This window comes from Pelecanus crispus, chromosome 8 (assembly GCF_030463565.1).
Source record: "Pelecanus crispus isolate bPelCri1 chromosome 8, bPelCri1.pri, whole genome shotgun sequence".
Taxonomy (NCBI): domain Eukaryota; kingdom Metazoa; phylum Chordata; class Aves; order Pelecaniformes; family Pelecanidae; genus Pelecanus; species Pelecanus crispus.
This window is the reverse complement of record NC_134650.1, coordinates 5,665,868-5,686,148: the sequence shown is the minus strand read 5'-3', so window position 1 is coordinate 5,686,148 and position 20,281 is coordinate 5,665,868. Positions and strand designations below refer to the sequence as shown.

Here is a 20,281-nt window from a genome sequence, read left to right as displayed (position 1 = left end):
CTATCCTAGGATTGGCTCTCAAGTAGTCAGTCAGGTCTACCTATCTGTCACTGACCACACACACAGGAGTACAACAATATAAATGGTTTGGTTTTACTTTTGCTTAAATAGTGAAGTACGTGTTGAACAACTAATACAGTTGTAACACTTAGGCTACCACCTCAAATTATTTTCAACTGTAAAAGAAACTTCCTCAATGTGCAAGTATTTCAAAAGAGGGAGTGTAACGATACAGCTGTAGTAATTGATCCTGAAGAGCCCTTAAAAGCATGTTATTACCTCCGAGGTGCCTGGTGAGAGAATGGGATCTGGGGCCATTTGCCACCATCACTGGTGTAACACCACGAGGTACGCTTTCCACACGAGCTGCCAGCAGCCTCTCCCCGATTTATGCTATGGGACCTCGGGGATGAAGTCGCCGCTCCTGATGCTGTAAGCGAAGAGTCCAGCCGTACAGCCGGAGGAGCCCGAAAGCACTGGTGAGTTACCGTGCTACTCGGGAGGTCAGCTTGCCTAAAGCTACGTTTGACGTTGGCTGGGAGCGGCTGGGGGTCGGGGCTGGGCTCTGTGGTAAGGGAGGTGCGCAGTTACAGCGCTGCTGCAGCAGACACGCGTGTGCCCCTGTGCAGCTTCGGCTAAACGTCGGGGTAAGGCACGCCCCCCCCCCGTGAATTCGGCGCTCACCGGTACCGCGGGCGCACACCGGCAGCACCGGGTCCCGCGGGCAGCGCTGCGCCTGCAGGGGGCGCCGCAGCGGCGGGGCCCCTCCCCGGCCCGGGCCGCCCTCCGCGGGAGGCGGCACCGCCCCGGCCCGGCCCGGGCGCCTCGGAGGCGGCGAGAGCGGCCATGAGGCCGGCGCAGCGCTCCCGGCAGGAGACCCTGGCCCTGCGGCGGCAGCTCATCGGGTAAGTGCCGCGGGCGGCGCCGCCCCTCCGGCCGGGGAGAGCCGCCGGGCCGCCCGTCCCGCCGCGGGGCCCCTGACGTGGCTGCAGGGCCGCGTCCCGCCGGCCCCGGCGCTGCGGGCGCCACGGCCTCGGGCCCAGGCTGGGAGCGGCCGCCGCGGGGCCCCGCCGCCCGGCCCCCGCCGCCCGCACACGCTCCCCCGGCCCGTCGGCCGCGGCGGCTCCGAGCCCGGCCCTGAGCCCGGCCCTCGGGCACCGCCATCGCTCCCGGGGCTGGAGCAACCCAGTTCCTGCCTCGCCAGAATTTAGGGTCAAACTACCAATGTCGCGGGGCAAAGTCAGCGCTGTCAGCGTGCAAAGTCTGACTTTTTCGCTGGTGTAATTAACGGTAATGAGCATTTCTCAAGGAGGTGGGGTTATGAAACTAAAGTATAAAACCTGTATGATACCCAGCGTGCCTGTTTAAAGTTTAAACTGCTTAGAGAGCATTTCCTGTGGGCTTAGCTGCGCTGAACCTACCCCACCTGCACCGCTGCGGAGCCTCAGCAGCTGGCCTGCTGCGCTGGCAGTACAGCCTTTCGGAAAACTTAGCACACCAAAAACTGACAGAATTAACAACATATGTCTGCCCAGTTTGACAAAATTAAGTGTGAGACTCAGTTCTAAACTTCCGATTACTCGTGTTGCTTCAACTGACCTAAAAAAAAAATTCTTAATTCAGCAGACTGCTACCAGGAATGGCAGCGGAACTGTTATATTTAACTGTGGGAATGCTTTCCTATTGTACCTTTTTGATATACATTTAAAAAAAAAAAAAATCAAAACCAAGGCTACTTTTTATCTTTATATGTTTTGTGAATCCAGAAATTGGGCTGAAAGTAAATGCTGGAATGAGAGAATTGTGCCCGTTGCACAAACCTAGAGAATGCCACTCTGTGTATTTACTCTTCCTGTAACTTTGCCCTGCCACTGGGAACAAGACCCAGCCTCTGTAAGTGCTTTCTTAGCATCTGTTGAACAGTCAGGATAAGCATACAAAAAAAACCCCAAACCTGACTGTTTTACCATTCTACTGCCAGCTCACGCAGGAAGTATAGGATTCCTGTAGGGGAGGGATACTGAAGCAATTTCTCATTTGCTCATTGTCTTTTGATGTTCATTTGACAATGATTTTGTCCTTACGGTCAGATTATTTTATTTCTGTATAAGCAATCTTTTACTAAATGAAGCATGTAAGTTTGGCATTGCTCTTTCAGAGTCAAAATCTCTGCAACTCCTCCTTAGGCAGACATGTGTTTCAATTTTACTTGTTTGGCAATTTATTTAAAAACTGAAACAAAACGAATGCGCTTAAGTGGACCCAGCCTTATAAAATCACTCAAAGTTGTTTCAGCTAAGGTTAGGGAAGCTCTATACAGACCTAACAATCACCCGCACCGTGCTATCTGGAAAATCAAGAGCTTAGCAAGAACAGAATAAAAACGATCACGAGGTAAGAGGAAGGCACCAAAGAGGGTTTCAAGAACACGAAGGGCAGATAGCGTAGACAGTAAGGAACCGTAGTTCAGGTTGGATGAAACTGTCTGCAGAGGGAAGTCCTATCTGTGTGCTGTGATTAGATTCCTAGCGAAGGATTTTCAGTTCTGGAGCGTGTTTTTTTTTCTCTGCATGTCTAAGAACGTTTGACTTGATTTAGAGCACAAGGCCTGTTCTCTTCCCCATCCCAGGCTTTGTTTCTAGGGGCCAGAAGTAGGATAACAGCGTGTGCTGGCAAATGGGGAAAGTGTCTTTCTCTTGATTAACTGACTGAACTGAAAAAAATACAGCAAATAAAATGTTGCTTTTAGGATTCACTAAGATTTATTTTGCTTTCTGGTGCTTGCTGTAGCTCTTCTTGCAAGCTGTTTTTTTCTAATGACCCGGTGAAGATCGTGAAGGCAAAAGGCCAGTATATGTATGATGAGAATGGAAGACGGTACCTTGACTGCATAAATAACGTTGCTCATGGTAAGTTGAAAGTAATGTTATTTGATACCATGTTTTCCTAAGCAGAACAAGGAACAATCAGTACTTTTTACCTCTGTTGCATTGTGTTGCGGGAGGAGTTATTTAATTGGAAAAGTGGAAGAAACCTCTCTTGAGCCTATAGTTTGGGAAATTACAGTTCATATTTGAATTTCTGTGCGCATGAATGTGCTTTCCAGACTTGCTTCCTCTTCTGTCTTCCTAGAAACATACTTATCTAAAATTTACAATTTCTTTTCTTTTTCTATGAAAGCTCAAGTAAAGCACCTAACTGCAAGACTAACAAATGGCTTGACAGTTTGTTGTATTTGTGAAAGTTACTGCTAAGGGTACTGTCACAGGATTGCTGCTCAGTGTGGTGCCTTATTTGTATATTATGAAGTAGCTGTTTCTTTCTTATAATACTCGAAATCTCTCTAAATGGTCAGTGCTGTCACTAGCTCCCTAGCAGGGCTAATAATTCTTTGATGGTAAAGCTTACCTGCGCATACCCAAACCCCTACCTGAATTATTCAAATGCCTAAATCCAAATACAAAATTAGACACTATTGTTTTAGGATATCCATTTCCAGTATTCAACTACAAACCACAGAACACAGTAACAGGCAATTTCAAACTTTCTGAGCAAAAAAAGAAAGTTTCAAGTGAAAGCTTTCAAGGCATACTGACATTGCCTTCTGCTGACAATATCATTAATGCCCCGCTGATGATATACGATCATCAGTGCCGATAGCTCTGTGCTAATAGAGAAATCTGAGTGGCAAGTCAGTGTGCATTAGTTAATGAACACCACGCATAATATGGAAGAACTCTCAAACCATTCTCCACTCTCTCTTGCAGTTGGACACTGTCACCCTGATATAGTAAAAGCAGCCCATGAACAAAATCAATTGTTAAATACAAATTCTCGTTATCTTCATGACAACTTGGTCGATTATGCAGAAAGACTTTCAAAAACGCTACCTGAGAAGTTATGCGTCTTTTATTTTCTGAATTCAGGGTAAGTGAGGTATATGAGAATTGATACTCTGTTTTCCCTAGTTATATACAGATAAGTAAAATACTTCATTATCAACAGCCAACTGCGTATCTGGTGTGGGTGACTAGATACTGACAAAAAACATGGTTTGAGGTTTTCATTTTTTAAGAAACTGTGGTCCTTTTTAGAGCTTCAGTGACTCTGAAGTTCATGTTTAGCCAGCTTTCTATTGGGAAAATAAACTAGCACTTTATTTAAGAAGGGTTTTATTCTGTTTAGAAGGCCTCAGACCACAAAACATTAATGTAAATATTTACTGTGTTAGTTTCTGGTCTGACTTGACTTGTCTTCTAAACAGGGAATTACTTCTATTACCAAAATTAAATTAAATGCAACAATGCATATTTCTGCTTGGGGCAGGGGTTTTGTTCCCAAGCAAGCTACAGCTGAAAAAAAAAAAAAAAAGCCCAAAGAAAAAGAACTGTTTCCAAATGTACTCCAGCTTTTTAAGATGGATTCTGTTCTGGTGAACAGTCCTACCTAATGAGTGCTGATTACTAAAGGACCTGTGAGTAACACGCATCAAGTTCTGTCTGTTCTCTGCAGATGCAAACAGCACTGCAAGGGAGGTCAGAATTTCAAAACTCAGACATCTGCAATGAAACACTTCTCAAATTTTTCAATTGTAGATCTGAAGCTAATGATCTTGCCCTAAGATTGGCACGCCAGTATACAAAACATGAAGATGTTATAGTTTTAGACCAGTAAGTATTTTATCTTTATTTTATCTACTATGGGGTACAAGAATCAGTTTTGGTCTGTGGTCAGAGGATTTCTGAAAACCTGTTCTAGTGGAAAGACTGTAACCAGGAAGTTGAGGGAAATAATTTTTTCTCTCTCTGTTCAGTATTTGTGAGACCAGCCCAGAGAACTGTGTCCAGGTTGGGCTCTCCAGTATGCAACAGACATTAACATACTGGAAGGAAGCAGGCAGTGGCCTGCCATGATGGGCAGGGAGCCATAAGAGGTTAGGAAAATTGGATTTGTTCAGCTGTAAGAGACAGCTAGAGGGAGATCTTACTGTAACTACAACTGTCTAATGGGAACGAGCAGAAAAGATGGAGCCAGGCCTGAAGATGTATGGTGACAGGAAAAAAAGACAACGGACAGAAGCTGAAACCTGAAGAATTCTGATGAGACATAGGGAAAAGCTCTTTTCCCACGAAGATGGTCAAATATTAGAATGGGATGCCCAGAGAGACTGGAAACTCCATCGTTGGAGGATATTTAGAAGTAGGCCAGCCACATCCCTTCCCACGTTCTGCAGTCTTGTAATACTGCTTATGACTTACACTGCTGTGATTCTAGTCACTGGCCCTGGCAAACCAGTGACAAGGAGTACTGTTCCCCCTGCATCCCCTATATTCAGATGTGCAAAAGAAATCTGAATACTACTAAGTTAATCGATAGAAATCTCAGAGCTTTTCTCAGCTTAAGTGTGACTGACTGTGTATTCCCCCCAGGTGACAGAGCCTAGCTACTCCTCCGCTATCAGTAATGCTAATCCTAAATAACTCTTGCTATTGAGGAAATTACTGTTTAGTTCTGCTAATTGTTTTTTAAGTGCTTACCATGGACATCTGACATCCTTGATTGACATAAGCCCATATAAATTCAGAAATCTAGAAGGACAAAAGGAATGGGTCCACGTGGTATGTACTTCAGTCTGTACCTATCAACTACTTGTCACTTTAATGAAGTCTTACTTAATATATACTGAATATATGAATGTTCCTTTGCATAGGCTCCTGTTCCAGACACATACAGAGGACTTTACAGAGAAGACCATGAAGATTCAGTAACAGCCTATGCTAATGAAGTGAAAAATATTATTGAGCAAGCACATAAGAGAGGCAGAAAGGTAAAAAGTTATTTCCTCACCCATTTTTCTTGCCTTAGAAATGAGCATGGCTGGCTGTCAATGCCATTCAGGATTGCTGAGCTAAGTGGTATGGACTTATCATAAAGCAAAGATCACATAATCATGCAAGAACCATCTAACGACAAAGAGCTTGCTAACTCTTAATACAATTTCCACAACTTTCCATACTGGGTTCAAAACATTACATGCTACATGTATTTCAGATTGCTGCATTTTTTGTTGAATCTCTGCCAAGCGTGGGTGGTCAAATCATTGTACCAGCAGGCTATTTTCAGAAGGTTGCAGCGTAAGTGGACATTCATTATCTTAACTTTTTAAATTTACCATACTTGCTAAATACAGGTGATGGAGAACTTCTCTGCCTGCTGTAGCATATAGCTTGAAAGGCAGGAAGCGGCCTATGCCTTCATGTTACAATGTAAACTTTGTATGGCAAAGACCCACTTCTAAACACATGATATAGAATACAGGCCTGTACAAGTTTGTTTCCTGGAAGCTTGCAGAGTAATGCTTTCTGCATGTTCTTAAACAGTAAATATTATGTTCTGTTTTCCTCTTAAGAGACAATAAAATCTGTTATGTTGCAGGCACATGCACAAGGCAGGAGGTGTATTTATTGCTGATGAAATTCAAGTTGGCTTTGGCAGGGTTGGCAAGCACTTTTGGGCATTCCAGCTTCAAGGAGAAGATTTTATACCCGATATTGTCACTATGGGGAAACCAATAGGAAATGGGCACCCTATTGCCTGTGTAGCAACAACAAAAGAAATTGCAGAAGCATTTGCAGCCACAGGAGTAGAGTATTTTAATACAGTAAGTAAAAAGTTGACCAAACTCTCCATCTCTACAGGAGTCTAAGTATTAAAATTAGATAATCATGCAGCATTTTTATTAATCTTTATCACCCACACAGTTACTGTTTATATTATGCGTACCTTTCTAGTATATAACTTTCTGTTTACTGGCTCCATCCAATATAAACAGCAGTATGCTCATTGTATGACTGAGGCTACACTTTCAGTGACAAGATTGCATCTTTCTTCCTTTTCCCTGGCTACCTGTGTTCTATTCCTGAACTCAGTTTGGAGGAAACCCTGTTTCATGTGCAATTGGATTAGCTGTGTTAGATGTGATTGAGAAGGAACACCTTCAGGCTCATGCCACAGAAGTAGGAAACTTCTTGATGAAGCTACTCAAGGAGCAGCAAATCAAGCATCCCATCATTGGTGATGTCAGGTATCAGTGCCTTCCTTACATTTTTAGCTGCTTTTTTTTTTTGTTCAGTCAGTCAAACAACTCAAGTCCAACTGATGTGGTTTTTAAAAAAACAATATAATTAAATCTGTGTTTTCAGCAAAAATCACCAGCCTGTGATTATTATCATTTTATCATTAGATAAAAACAAAATTGAGCTTACCAGAAGTCTGACATACTTTGCCATTCTAGGCCAGTACTGCTTTATTGATTTATTAGTTGCTAAAGGAATTCACTTTCCTGTCTTACTTCAAGTGCGCAAAGACCAGAATTAATGAGCTGGATGGAAAATATGTTTAACATTGTGTCCCATACTGGCATTCTGAGCAGATAAAAGTCTGCACTGTATTTACTACATTTCTTCAGAGCAGCAATACCTTTCCTATCACTAGCCAAACATCAGGTAATTCTCATGCAGCAAGGGTTTGGTCTCACAAAAACCCTTCTCGGTTTTTTTAGTTCACTTGCAGTTCCTTCCTCTGACACAAACTGACTATTTTTATTTCATTTAAAGGGGTTCTGGCTTATTCATTGGAGTGGACTTAATCAAGGATCAAGCAGAAAGGACCCCAGCCACAGCAGAAGCAGAGTATCTAATAAGAAGGTACAAGGGACAATCATGTAGTTCCTCAATGTGGGAGGCAAGCACACAATTACAAAGTAACCTTGCCACTCAACAGTTGTTAAAATATAGCCAACTGGCAGAAAAAGAAACCGGTCAGTGCAGAAAGGCATTGTTTGTACAGCCTGCATGCTGATGCTTGTTAAGTGTTTTTCTGAACTACATGCAAAGGTAAACATAATTCTTTGTTATTGCTCTTTCCAGACTTAAGGAAGAATATATTCTACTGAGTACAGACGGGCCAGGAAGGAACGTGCTTAAATTCAAGCCTCCGATGTGCTTCAGTATGGAGGATGCAAAATTTGTTGTGGACACAATTGACAAACTACTAACAGGTAGTACAGATCAAAAACTGCCTTATAGAGAGTTGCTGTTGGACTGCCTTAAAGTCAGTGCCCAGCCTGCTTTTCAGAAGTGCTAAAATAGAACCAAGATGGTAGATGCTGAGCACATAGGAAAAGGAGTCTTAGTCAATGCAAGTTTAGCCTTCACTTCTAAATTACTCTGTTTTAAAGTTCTCTAACAAAACTATTTACTCCACATATGCATATGCCTTTTAAAATAGCTTTGCTTTGGCAGAGGTTGAAGCGTTTACCCATCTGTACAAGGGGAACTGATAAAAGCTGTCCAAATTTCATTCTTGACAGCCCTAATCTGTGCGCATTTGCTGCTTTAGCTTTTTATACAACTTCTGCACACTCAGTATTAACCAAGTTAGTCCAAAAACTTGTCTCAAAGTCATGAGTTTGTTACTTTTCTCTTTCCAGATATGGAAAAAGAATGTCTGAAGCAATAGAAAACACCCACTTGGTTCTACCTGAGCAGGTATTTATCTATATTCACCCTTTACTATTTAAAAGCCAAGGTTCTTGAACATAACCACAAGCATTGTCACTGGCAGCAGTGCAGGACCAAGTTTCCTCAGAGATGCTCTTACTTGAAATTAGTTTGCAGGAATTTCTGGCCATCTAGAAGCATGGACCAGGCTTGTGTACCTCTGGCATTCACAGCTACCTTCTATCAGAGTCTGACACTTCTAGTAACACTATATGTATTCATTTGTTTGCAAGCTAGGTCCAACACGTCCCAGAAATGCCTACCACTAGAGCATGCTATGCTTTCTGGGAAGCTTTAGGAGTGACTGGGTTTAACCCTTGGCATGCAAATGACATGCACATCACAACAAAAACCATAGCTTTTGTGCTAGCTACTCGGTGCCTTAAGTCTCCAGACAGAAGCTGTTCCAGCTGCGTAACTACTACTCAGCAAGTCCCCCCTTAACTGCCCTTAAGGGCAGGAACACTGTACATTCTGCATGCCACAATTTGGGAACCTCCACTTATGCTAACAGCTTTATGAAGAGCTATCAACAGCAGTTTTACTACTGTAGCTCCTGTTTTACTGAACATCTGACTTTGAAATAGTATTGCCTTCTGTTCTCTTGAGCATCTTTGACTACTTCACAGGATCATTTCAGGTTCATGGCTGTTATCTCTCACTTAACCATCAATTTACCCCTATACTCAGAAGTTTGTGGGCATCAGTAAGACCAAGTCCTGTTAAGTCTTCCAAGCCTTGTAAATCTTAGTATCTGTTGAGGTCCCTCTGTAGCTTGCTTACAGAGACCATCTAGCTGCAACTCATTTTGCTGCACACTCGTGAGCACAGTGTACACTCACAGTTAACACCTTGATAACAACACCCTTTGGTACATTTAGTCCTCCTTCAACCTGCTCTGACTAAAAAGACAACCAAGTGTTTTTTAAACCAAGTGCCCAATAAAACTCTAGGTACCTGGACAGGAAGGTACCTAATGTCATCATTGGTGGCCTCAACCACCATACTGGATCCACAGTGCTATGGCCCTGAGCTAAGGAGAAACATGCTTTTAGTTCAGTGCAATATTAGTATAGCAGGCATGAGAAAAATGTGTTAATATTTTATTTAGCAAGTTAATGGAAAGACATACAGCTGTTTGTACTACTTATTCTTGAGAACAGAAAGATTACTCAACAGCACTAGTTTAACTTAAGAGGCCTATTGACTTAACGTTCTTGTCTACAATCTAAACTGAGCAAGAAAAATGCCTTTATTTTCTACAGGAAACCAAGAATGCAAAAACCCTCTTAACTAAGTACAGCACTAGTATGACACTTACATGTAATGTAAGTGAAAATGAGGCAATGAAGTAGATTCTTTTTAATGATGCTTTTACAAAAAAAAAAACCCGTAACATTATTTTCTTTCCATAGGTTTCAAACAACATTCAAGATCTACTACTACAAAACATTATTCTACTATAATAATGCACATTTAATCTTCATCCTAGCATGCCTTAGACCAGATAGTTACCTTTGATTTTGCTATTTTCAGTTATCTTGTTATTAGTAAAAGCTTTAGGAGAAATAAATTTTACAAGAGCTTGTTCCAACTCTGGCAGAAGTGTGGAATTGGTTTTTATTTAAAACAGCATATCTAAAACTTATTATAAAGGAATGTATTTCTAGTAGCTACTATAAACTACATTTTCTAAATTCATGCTTTCAGGTTATGACTTTTTGAAAATTAAGATGAGCCAATGGGGGATTTTTTGTTGTGTTTTTTTTTTAATATCTGCTGCTGCCTATGCAAACGCCATTCTAGCTGCCAGTACACACAGTCCTTCCCAGGCTCCTCTGACCAGTTTCAGTAGCCAGTTTCATAACAAGGTCCCTAGTAGCACTATATCCAACAAACCGTCTCAGTGACCAGATTAAGTCAAAAGCTTCAGTCCCAAATTCATAACATCAAATGCATGAGGAACAGACAGCTGAGGGCCATGGCTCCCAAACCGGTTCTTAAGAAATATTCTGTCCTCAAGAAATATCCAAGTAGGATTAGCAAATTAAGAGTACATTACAGCCATAAGCAACAACCCTGCATACCAGCCCTTGCTTTCACCAGGCAATTAATTGCGTGTTCTTTGTATCACAAACTTTTCATGCAAAGCAGGGAAAGCCAGCTCTGCATTTAAGTACCAATATCCTCAATTTCTGCTTAAGGCCACAGCACCTGTCAAGGATGCATTACCTGAGAACCTACTTCCAAAGAGCACCAACGTAACAGCCAGCTGACAAACTATTGCTAACACACTCGCCAGAAATACTGCAGCAGTACAGTCCTGATACTATGCAAATTCCCTGTCAGACGGCAAACTGTTTGCTAGAAAAATATTCTGCTACCCTTTACTTCGTAAGAAAACAAGTGAAAGGATGCAGTAAAGCATTTCAATTTTAAATCTTGAGACAGTAATACTTTTAAATACTGTACTCATGTTTCAGTGGTCTGCAATTTTTTAATTTGCAAGTTGGGCATTAGGTTACATACTCCAGCTGTAAAGTTGTCATGTCAACTATCAGATTTAAAGTCTGCTGCATCTGTTTTATACTCAAGATGGCCACTTAACCCCAGAAAAGTCTTACAGACTTCTAACTTTACAGCAAGCTTTTCTTTTCAAGGACAGCCAGCAGGGAGCAGCACATATAGTACCTGCAGGAATAACTGCATCCCTTGTTAAAAAAAGTGAAAAGGTCACTAGTAACATCTGCTTATGTCTTGCCTTAGTTACTTGGTTTGATCCCACTTCTGGTTCCCATTTGTTCAAATAGAATTTATTACAAGAAATAAATTGTCAGACTTTACCTTTTAAGAGGAAAGTAAAAATCAAATTGATTACCGCAACAAAGATTAGAAGTTTACTTTGTGCAGCAGCACTTGCTACTTATTTATAAACCTGAGATTGGGCCTATTCTGCAGCAAGACAGGCAATCACATGATAAGTTACTGCCTTAAAATAGTGGTAAACTAGTCAAAAAAGGAGAGCATATTTCCAGCTGGTCACTCATCTCTAGAGAAAGAGCTGCCTCTTTAGAGGCAGCTTTGTTGGTTTTCCTCCCACAACTTTCGTGGAAGTTCCTTAGCCTTTTCTGATATGCAAAAAGGCTGCAAAAATTCAGACTTTGCATTGGTAATTTAACATCTAACCTGTCTTTCAAGGCAGGTATACATACTATTAAGAACCTGTAGAAAAGTCTCAGACTCAAGACAGTGAAACGTGAAAGAGCAGCTAGCTCCTTGCACACCTCTTCGCTTCCTCCTGCAATGCCATCTAGACCTCCTAGCCCTACCTGAAACCTATGCCTCTTCTGGCTCCTCCTGGCAGAGCCCTGCCACGCAGACACTAACACAGTTACACTGAGCCTCTGTACTTCTCTAGAAGATGAGCCACCAGCATGCCAGCACAGCCTCCACAACAGCTGGGGCCTTCCACCCGAGTTCTCTTCCATAACCTCCAGGCAGAAGTGCCTGCAGTTTTTAGCTGCCACTTAACTGCACATGAGCACAACTACCAATACAGCCTTCTAGTTTTAAGATTAAAAACATTTCATCACAACTCTTCATCTATCCAGGTACTGCCATGAACTAATTTCTGGGAACAGTATACTGGCATTTTACTAATACATAAGCTGAAGAATGGCACAAGACACTAGATTACGCCTTTTTTATTTCAAAAGCTAGGATAGCTTCAATATCCATGTCATGGTGAATCAGAACACATGTAAAATACCTTACAATACATTAGATTCCAAAAAGGTACCAAAAAGTACAGTAAAATTAACACTTCCATTACAGGAAATGTATGACACAAAAACAATACAAAATAAAAAGGTGGAAAGTGACACTGGTTCCCTAAGATGCATCTCATTCTGTACAACTGGAGTAATGCAGAGTCCATAGTTAACTCCAAGAGGCAGTCCCTAGATGCAGAGCTGCAGCTTTAAGCAGACCCTCAAAATCAGATTCAGTTTAACCTATTAATAAAATCATTAATTAATATCTTCAGCAAGGCTGAAATTTACACACCACACTGTCTAGACAACTAGTTATCTGTAAGTATTAAACATGTAAAACATTTCCAGGGAGCTCTTCCAAGTAAGATGCACATTTAACAGGCCATAGAAATTTATTGTAAAGTTAAATTTGGTACAGAACTGAAATAGCCATCTACAGCATTGTATACAAAACCTATGCAGTCATTTTCCAAAAGAGACCATGCCACTGCATACCTGAATAAGTTTGATCAATATGGCTTGTAGTTATTCTGATGACCACCACGTCTTGGTGTCTTCCCATAATTTGCACTGCCTTGACCTATGAACAAGAAGACAAATGCATTAAACTGCTAATTAGTTACGCTTGCTTATACCCAATACAGTTCTCTTTACTTACTGTAATCATAGCCTGGTCCATATCCATAATACCCATATCCTGAATAATCATAGCCTCCATAGCCACCATAACCTTGCTGATAGCCGTATCCTTGATTCCCATAACCCTGGTTCCAGTAATTGCCATAACCTTGATTCCAATTTTGACTTTGAGCTATAGAAGGGAAAACCATCCACAAAATCCCATTTTAGTACACACAACTTATTTAGAATGTGTCCATACTAAAGTAGTGCGTGTAGTACTTACCGCCGCCTCTTCCACCTCTGCCTCTTCCTCCATAGCTACCTCTTCCTCCACCACTACTGAACTGTTGCTGCTGGTATACTTCTTTTGGCTGTGCTACCTTAATCTCGCACTGAAAATAAAAAAAAGGAAGAGTGTGTATACTGTCTTATAGCAGCAGCACCCAACCTAACCACCTAGGAAAGCCAGAGGTTACTCTGGAGGCAAAGGAGGGAAACGTGCTGTGCTCAGTCAGGCGACCAGGACTAATGCATATCCAGAAGCGTCTGATTTATTGTGCCATCCGGGCAAAGTTAAGTCACTGTTGGCCATTCAAAGCAGGGCACTGCTTTCAGAGAATTTTATACTGCCAATTCCCTACCACCAACTTCCCCATGGAAGAGAAAGTTTGTTAGCCATTATTGACCCTACCACCTAGGCCACTGCTTTCAGAGTATGTTAATACTGCCTATTCTCTACTATCAAGTCCGCTGTGGAAGAGGTGCTGAGGCCACCTCAGCATAGCCACCGCACTGCAGGAGCCACAAGGCTGCCCTCTATCCTGGCACAACCTCCAGGACAAGGCTGTTGCTATTAGACCATTTCACCTGAGCTGCACAGAATGAACAAGGCTCCAAGAAATGCACCAGAATGAGTTTTCCTGGCAGCCTTCATACACTCTACACACTGAGCATCTGTGTTGGACTGTACAGTACACCTACCAACACCTGAAATCATCAAATACTAAGAACAGCTAAAACCGACCACAACTGACATTTCTGAGACAGGTTCCCAAGCTGTGGTTCAAGCTGTCAGCCAGCTTCCTAGTTCCTGAATCTGTGCACAGCCCAAGATGAAAACTGCTGCTGGGAAAGGAACAACTCCCTGCGATAGCAGCACCTGAGCAAGCCTGGCTTGGAATTCGTCACCACGGGAGCTTTAAGGTAACATGCTCTTTTTATTATCACTATGACACAAAACCGACCCATAGTTACAAGGTACAGGTATGATTTCTCAGCTCCCTTGGCACATAAGCATTCATCTCTCCTGAAAACAAGCTTTATCGCTAACCACAGTGTCTTGACAACTACCAGTGCATTAGCTTTGCCAAAGTTTACTCTGTCAAGACCGGTCTTAAGCTAAGTGCAATCTAAGTCACTGTGTCAGACAGCATGACGACATCTAATAGGGCTTTGAAGTTAGCTTATGGTCAGCACTGGCCACAGAGCAAGGGAAGAGGGATACCTCCAGCCAGCACACATCATTTGCCTCCAGTCCTCTTCTCATTAGCTTAATGCATGAGCTTCTATTAGCTACTCCCACAGATGAACACTGTCAGCTGTTCAGAGCATCTCACACCACTCTTACAGTAGTTCACATAACCAGCTGACCAGGCACAAGTTGCCATAAGCACACATTTACTCTCTGGATCCTTGTATTGAGTTTACATTACAAGGTTTTGGTAGCAGGGAGGGCTGCAGGGGGGGCTTCTGGGAGAAGACACCAGAAGCTGCCCCCATGTCAGGCAGAGCCAGTTTCAGCCAGCTGCTTACAAAGTTACATGTCTGTAAGCCTTGAATTTATGCAAGTGCTCTGTGCTTAAAATAGGTATGTATCTGTTGAAATGGCTTATATTGCTAGACTGATACATAAATAAGCCAGTTTCTCCACATGCATTTAATGAATGCAATTAGATACCTTACATACAAAAGCCCCTAGAACATAGCAAGTATTAAAGCCACAAGTATTGGCAAAGAACCTTGGTACCCTCTGCAACTGAGCTTATGGCAAAGAAAAACCCTGTGGTAAATTTCAAGCTGCCCTTATTGTAATTTGGGTACCTTGAAATCAGAGGTCTACAAAATCTTTTTCAGATTATCGATGTAGTGGTATTATACTTAATAACTTGGACAAAAATTTACAAGTCAAAGTTTCTACCTTGCTTCCACTGACGTTATGGAATTTCTTCTCCAAAACCTTCTTCACCGGATCCTCTTCCTTGAAAGTGATGAACACAAACCCCCTCCTTTTGTTGGTCTTCGGATCCATTGGAAGTTCAATTGCTTCAATCTGAAGACACAAAATATTATTTTCAGACTTGTATTTTAGCCAGTTAAGTGCATGGCATTTAGGATAGTAAAACAGAAAGTTTCCTATCTACACATATTATGCAACACCAAAGTTACAGTACTCTTTTTATACAAACATTGGCTTTCTCACCAGAGGTTTCAATTTTACAGCTCTTAAAAAGAATTTTAACACCAGATAAAATGGTTTGATTTAAAGACAAGGGTATCTAACTAGCAATGGCAGCATCTAGTGCAGTATGTGCCTTCCTTGCTCTCAAGACAGGAAGCCTCTGGATCAGTTACAGAAGGCTTGACACATCTGAAGTTAATTTCATTTGCAATTGGCAAATTATTAGTACACTAAAGAGCAACTGGAGGCTGTATGTTTCAGTGTTCACTAACATTACACACCTCTCCAAACTCTCCAAAGTATTCCCTGATTTTCTCTTCTGTGGCTTCTGGGTTTAGTCCACCAACAAATATTTTCTTCACTGGATCCTTTTTCATTGCCATGGCCTTCTTGGGGTCAATTAGTCGCCCATCTAGCCTGTGTTCTTTCTGTTCCAGAACCTGAAAGATAGTTTGATAGGATTAACTCAAGCTGAAAAAAGGCTCCCCTAGAAGTGAAGAATCTGAAATATAAAGCTTAAATTCACCTTTTCAACGCTCCCAGGTTCTTTGAAGAGAATGAATCCAAAGCCTCTGGATCTTCCTGTGTTAGGGTCCATCTTTATCGTACAGTCAGTTACCTCACCAAATTTGGTGAAGTAATCTTTTAAGTCTTTTTTGCTTGTATCCCAACTGAGGCCGCCAACGAACATCTTCCTGAAATGTCAAAGAGATAAGAGCTATTTAGGTTCAGGAAGTACTACAGAAAAGCACATGCAGCAAGATGCTCACAGTGGTACACACCTCAGCAGCATTGTCAGAAACAGGACCAACTGTTGGAAGTTAAACATTTTTGGATCTTGTCAAAAGCCAGTGATACTACAGGAGTGCACAAAGGTTCCTCTTTTTGAGGGAGTGACACAATGCACCCTGAAGTTTATTACAGGCTACAAGAAACAGTAAAAATTGCTTAAAATATTCCTCACCAGTAATTTACACTCTTTCAACAGTATTCTGTTACTTGCAACAAAGCAGTTTTGATTATCAAAGTACTGCCAACTCATTTTTTGGAAAGAAAGGATGTTTCCTATTGCTTTGAAAGCATTCAGGATAGAATAAGGCATCAAAAGCAAAATACTTGAGCTCTTTTAGGATTTGGGCAAATGGCTGTAAAAATTTTAGTCCCAAGAACAACCTGCAAAATTTAAACTGGGTATCTATGACCTCCGAGAACAGTCACATAAGACAGATGGGACTTTGGACCTGCCCTAACTACTGCGTTGTGCACTTCTTCCTGCTTAGTTACTGAACCTAGTTCTATCTTCATCAGTACTACAGGAGTATCTCCACCATTAGTCTTTACTTTCGTGAAAGGCCAATGCAGTACTTCCTTGCCCACTTTCCCACACCAACTATGCTCTGAAGCATCTCAAAGAACGAAATACTAGTGAAGCGCAATACATAAGTGAAGCTAACACAAACAAAACTTAGATCAGTCAATAAAGCACTTTTCAAATGCCTCACTTCAAATGAAAACATTAATAACATGGCTGTATTTTCTATTTTCAGAGTTTCCAAGGTAACAAACTAAGCTTTTAAAAGCATTCAGGCCTTTTTATCTAACTATAGTCTAAAGCAGTTTAAGTTGTCATTACTCTGTTTAGAGGCAACCTAGATTTGGCACTAGAAGCCAGCAGCACTTTATAAACTAGACTGTGTTTAAATAATATTGCCTTTTGTTGTTTATGCATAACTTTGATTTGCTAGAACGAGCATCCATTTATATTCAAAAGGCAACACAAGGAAAAAAACTGTATGTGCTATAGGGTTTTTTTGCCTTTTTTCCTTAAACTGGATGAAACCATATGCTTTGTAGGGTAAAGCCTTATTTTTTTCAGAAGATCAAGCTGTGCACTCTTAACTGACAAATGCAGCATGATACACAGGGTCCAAGTAAAGTCAGTGTGCTTGCAGCTATTACAATACAGCCTTACAGAAGAGGCCTTTACTAAGCCTTTCAATAACAGGTGAAAGGAAGGTAACTTGATGGATTCCTTCTCATCACAACAGCTTACTGACCAAGCACCACTGCTATGATCTGTACAGACCGACAGTGGTTTTCCACAGCACACCCTGTCATCATTGACTACACTTACAGAATGATCAAGAGAAATTCAGTGGTTGAGGGGTGACAGGAATTTGTCTGGAGGCAGCTTTAGCTGCTTTATGCCATCGAGTTGGGGCTGTGGTACACACAGAGATATTGCCACATGCTAAATTCATCTCTTACCACAGCAGTAGATAGTGCACTTCATAATTTACAGTCCTTTGTTTTGTAATTGGAGTGACTGATACCTACACATATTTAAATAACACAGTATAGAGCCTTTGAAATTAAGACCAAATTCCTAGTATTTGGCTTTGCCTTCAGAGGCCACACAAACTGGACAATTGCACTCTTTACATGTAGCCTCTTTTTTTCCTCATGAGTATATTAATGCAGCTAAATCAAAGCATGTTTCAGCTCTTAACAAAATACTCTAATGTCAGCACCCTTAACTCTGCCTTGGACAGCTCTTGTTTTAGCACAGCGCTAAGTTTTCCACATAGGTTAATCCCTCTAAATAACTGCTTTTCTTATAAGTTTCATTTCATACGCATTTGGGGCTGAAACTTGTCACCTCCTATGCAAGAAAAGGAAAGAGTATCACCCACTTTTCAGGGCAGAATACTAAAAAAGTATAACAAAAATTCGCACACAGCTAAAAGGCCTGGTTCTCAATCCTTCTAGTGTCTGCAAAAGGTACATCCGGCCCTGGCTTACAGAAAACTTGTGCAAGTCTTGCTCCTCCCCTTACAACCAAAATCTATTAAGCTACTGTGGCTTCAGCTCTGTTCAACCCGAGGGAACCGACCCTCTGGTTCAGGGCCCAGGGATAAGGCAGTTCCAGTTAATACATGGGGTAGCTTGAATCACACAGACCCACTTGAGAAACAGGCAGGTAATTTTCAAGACAAGCAAGCATGTATATTCATAAACAGACCAACTACGATAGGGAAGAAATGACTCTCTTGTACACACGGATGCCACTACCAAAATACAGCGAAACTACGCTGACTGCTCCAGAAATCACTCGCGAGAGATAAGCCGTTTTCTGACAATGCTGCCAAGCAGCACACCAAAATCGCTCTTACTGGTTTAAAAGGCACCGCACATCGCCTCAATCGGGCTGTTTTTCCCTTCCCTCCCTCCAAAAATACTTGGCTTACTCCGACTAGCTTCTAAAGCCAGGGTTAATTTTTTGTATTATTTTTTAAAGCATGCGTTATACAAAACACCTACACCGCCGCCGCGGGCGATCGGTCACGCAATCCGCCGAAAGTTTGAAGCAGCCCACCCCCCGACAGAAAACAACTCCCTCCACCCGCTCCTTTCGTTAAAAAGGGAGCGGGGGCGAGGAGAGCGCGGGGCGAGGCGAAGCCCCTTCCATCTTACGGCCGGGGAAGGCACCGAGCCCGCTCCCCGCCCCTCCCCCAGCCACCACATGGCGCCAACAAAAGGCAGCTCCAGAACAAAGGAAGCGCTGCCGCTGCACGGCCGCCGCCGCACCGCCCGATCCCTCCGCAGCAGGGCCGCCCGCCGCCCTCCCCCGCCGGGCGGAGCGGGCCCAGGCCGGCGGAGCGCGCCAGCCGCCCGCTCGCTTCCGCTCCCGCTCCCGCCGAAGGGCCGCGGCGGGGCCTAGCGGCCGCGCTCCGCCGCCGCACATGGCGCCCGGGGGCGGGCGGGGAAAGGGGGGGGGAACAACACCCGGCCTGCTCCCGCCTCAGCTCGCCGCGGGAGGCGCGGCGCTTACCCCGCGTCCTCCTCGTTCTTGCTGGCGTTGATCTGGTCGCCTTCGGCTCCGTTCTGGCTGGCGGCCGCCCCCGCTGTTCCCGCCGCCGGTCCGGCTCCTGCCGCCGCCGTTCCCGCCGTCGCCGCCACCGCTGCCGCTGCGCCCGCCGCCGGAGCCCCGCCGGTTTCGGCCTGCTGCTCTCCGGCGCTCTCGGCCGCTTCGTGCCCGTTCTGGGTGGCGCCGGCGGCGGCCGCCAACTGCTGCTCCGCTTCGGACATGCTGCCCCGTCCGCAGAGGCGAGAGGGACGACAGGCGCCTGCAAGAGACGAGCGCGGCCCGCGGGTCAGCGAGGCGGCTCCCCCCCGCCGGGCCGGTCTGATCCGGTCCGCTCCCGCCCCTCCCCCCCTTTTCCGCCGCCATCCCGCTCGTACTCACTTTAAAACCCGCTCCCAATAAAATCCGGGCCGGCCGGAATCGGATTAAAATCCCCCCAGGCGCTGGAGCTGACACCCCTCCCCGCGGCGCTCGGCTGCTCGCACCGGCCCCGCCGCCGCCTTCTCCTCCCCCCGAGACACGTACTCTCCGGCCCGGAGCCTTAACGCGTGGCCGCCTTTATACCGCCGGAGCCTCAGCCACATAGCAATAAGGCGCTTCCTCGTTGGCCGGCGCCGCCTGTCAGTCACGCCGTTCGGCGCTTCCTGTTGGCTCCGCCGCGGGGGGCGGGCGGGGCGCGGCGAATGGCGGCCCGCGGGCGCGGGCTGGCCTGGGAGGGCAGGCGAGGCGCGCAGAGGCCTCTCGCCGCGGTGCTGAGGGCGGCTCGCCGCGGCCCGCCTGCCAGGGGAGGAGGGCGGCAGGGCGGCCGCCGCGCTGCTATCGCCGGGGCAGCCGGGGAGGCGCGGGGCGCCGCGGGGGAGCACCGCCCTCCCTCGGGGCCCGCGGCTCCGCCGCCTTGTCCCTGTGTGGCGGGCGGGGAAGGGCCCGCTCCGGCGGCTGCCCCGTTGCGCGGTACCGTCCTCGCCAGCCGCTTCTCGAAAATCGCAAGCGCGACAGGGAGGAC

The 20,281-nt window shown here is 44.3% G+C and overlaps 2 protein-coding genes across 5 annotated transcripts in view; one reads left to right on the top strand and one right to left on the bottom strand.

The window, feature by feature from the left end:
• HNRNPAB (heterogeneous nuclear ribonucleoprotein A/B) overlaps positions 1–19,534 on the bottom strand; it is a 28,911-nt gene extending 9,377 nt beyond the window's left edge. For 2 of the 4 annotated variants that reach the window (XM_075715025.1, XM_075715027.1), the window contains exons 1-7: positions 19,246–19,534; positions 15,940–16,108; positions 15,695–15,853; positions 15,153–15,284; positions 13,239–13,347; positions 12,993–13,145; positions 12,830–12,914 (exon numbers count right to left, since the gene is read on the bottom strand). In XM_075715025.1, the coding sequence (XP_075571140.1) occupies positions 12,844–12,914; positions 12,993–13,145; positions 13,239–13,347; positions 15,153–15,284; positions 15,695–15,853; positions 15,940–16,108; positions 19,246–19,502 (1,050 nt within the window). In that variant the 5' untranslated portion in view covers positions 19,503–19,534 and the 3' untranslated portion in view covers positions 12,830–12,843. Of the gene's footprint in view, positions 1–12,249; positions 12,575–12,829; positions 12,915–12,992; positions 13,146–13,238; positions 13,348–15,152; positions 15,285–15,694; positions 15,854–15,939; positions 16,109–19,245 lie in introns of those variants that run through there. The other 2 variants (XM_075715026.1, XM_075715028.1) reach the window with 2 other exon arrangements.
• Positions 847–10,160, top strand: PHYKPL (5-phosphohydroxy-L-lysine phospho-lyase). The gene is made up of 13 exons (XM_075715023.1): positions 847–905; positions 2,791–2,909; positions 3,768–3,927; positions 4,596–4,670; positions 5,531–5,618; positions 5,711–5,827; positions 6,052–6,134; positions 6,436–6,661; positions 6,930–7,084; positions 7,617–7,706; positions 7,929–8,059; positions 8,492–8,549; positions 9,977–10,160. Exons 1-12 carry the CDS (start codon positions 847–849, stop codon positions 8,518–8,520), a joined length of 1,332 nt encoding a protein of 443 aa, XP_075571138.1. The 3' UTR covers positions 8,521–8,549; positions 9,977–10,160.
• Positions 19,535–20,281: the final 747 nt, after the last annotated feature.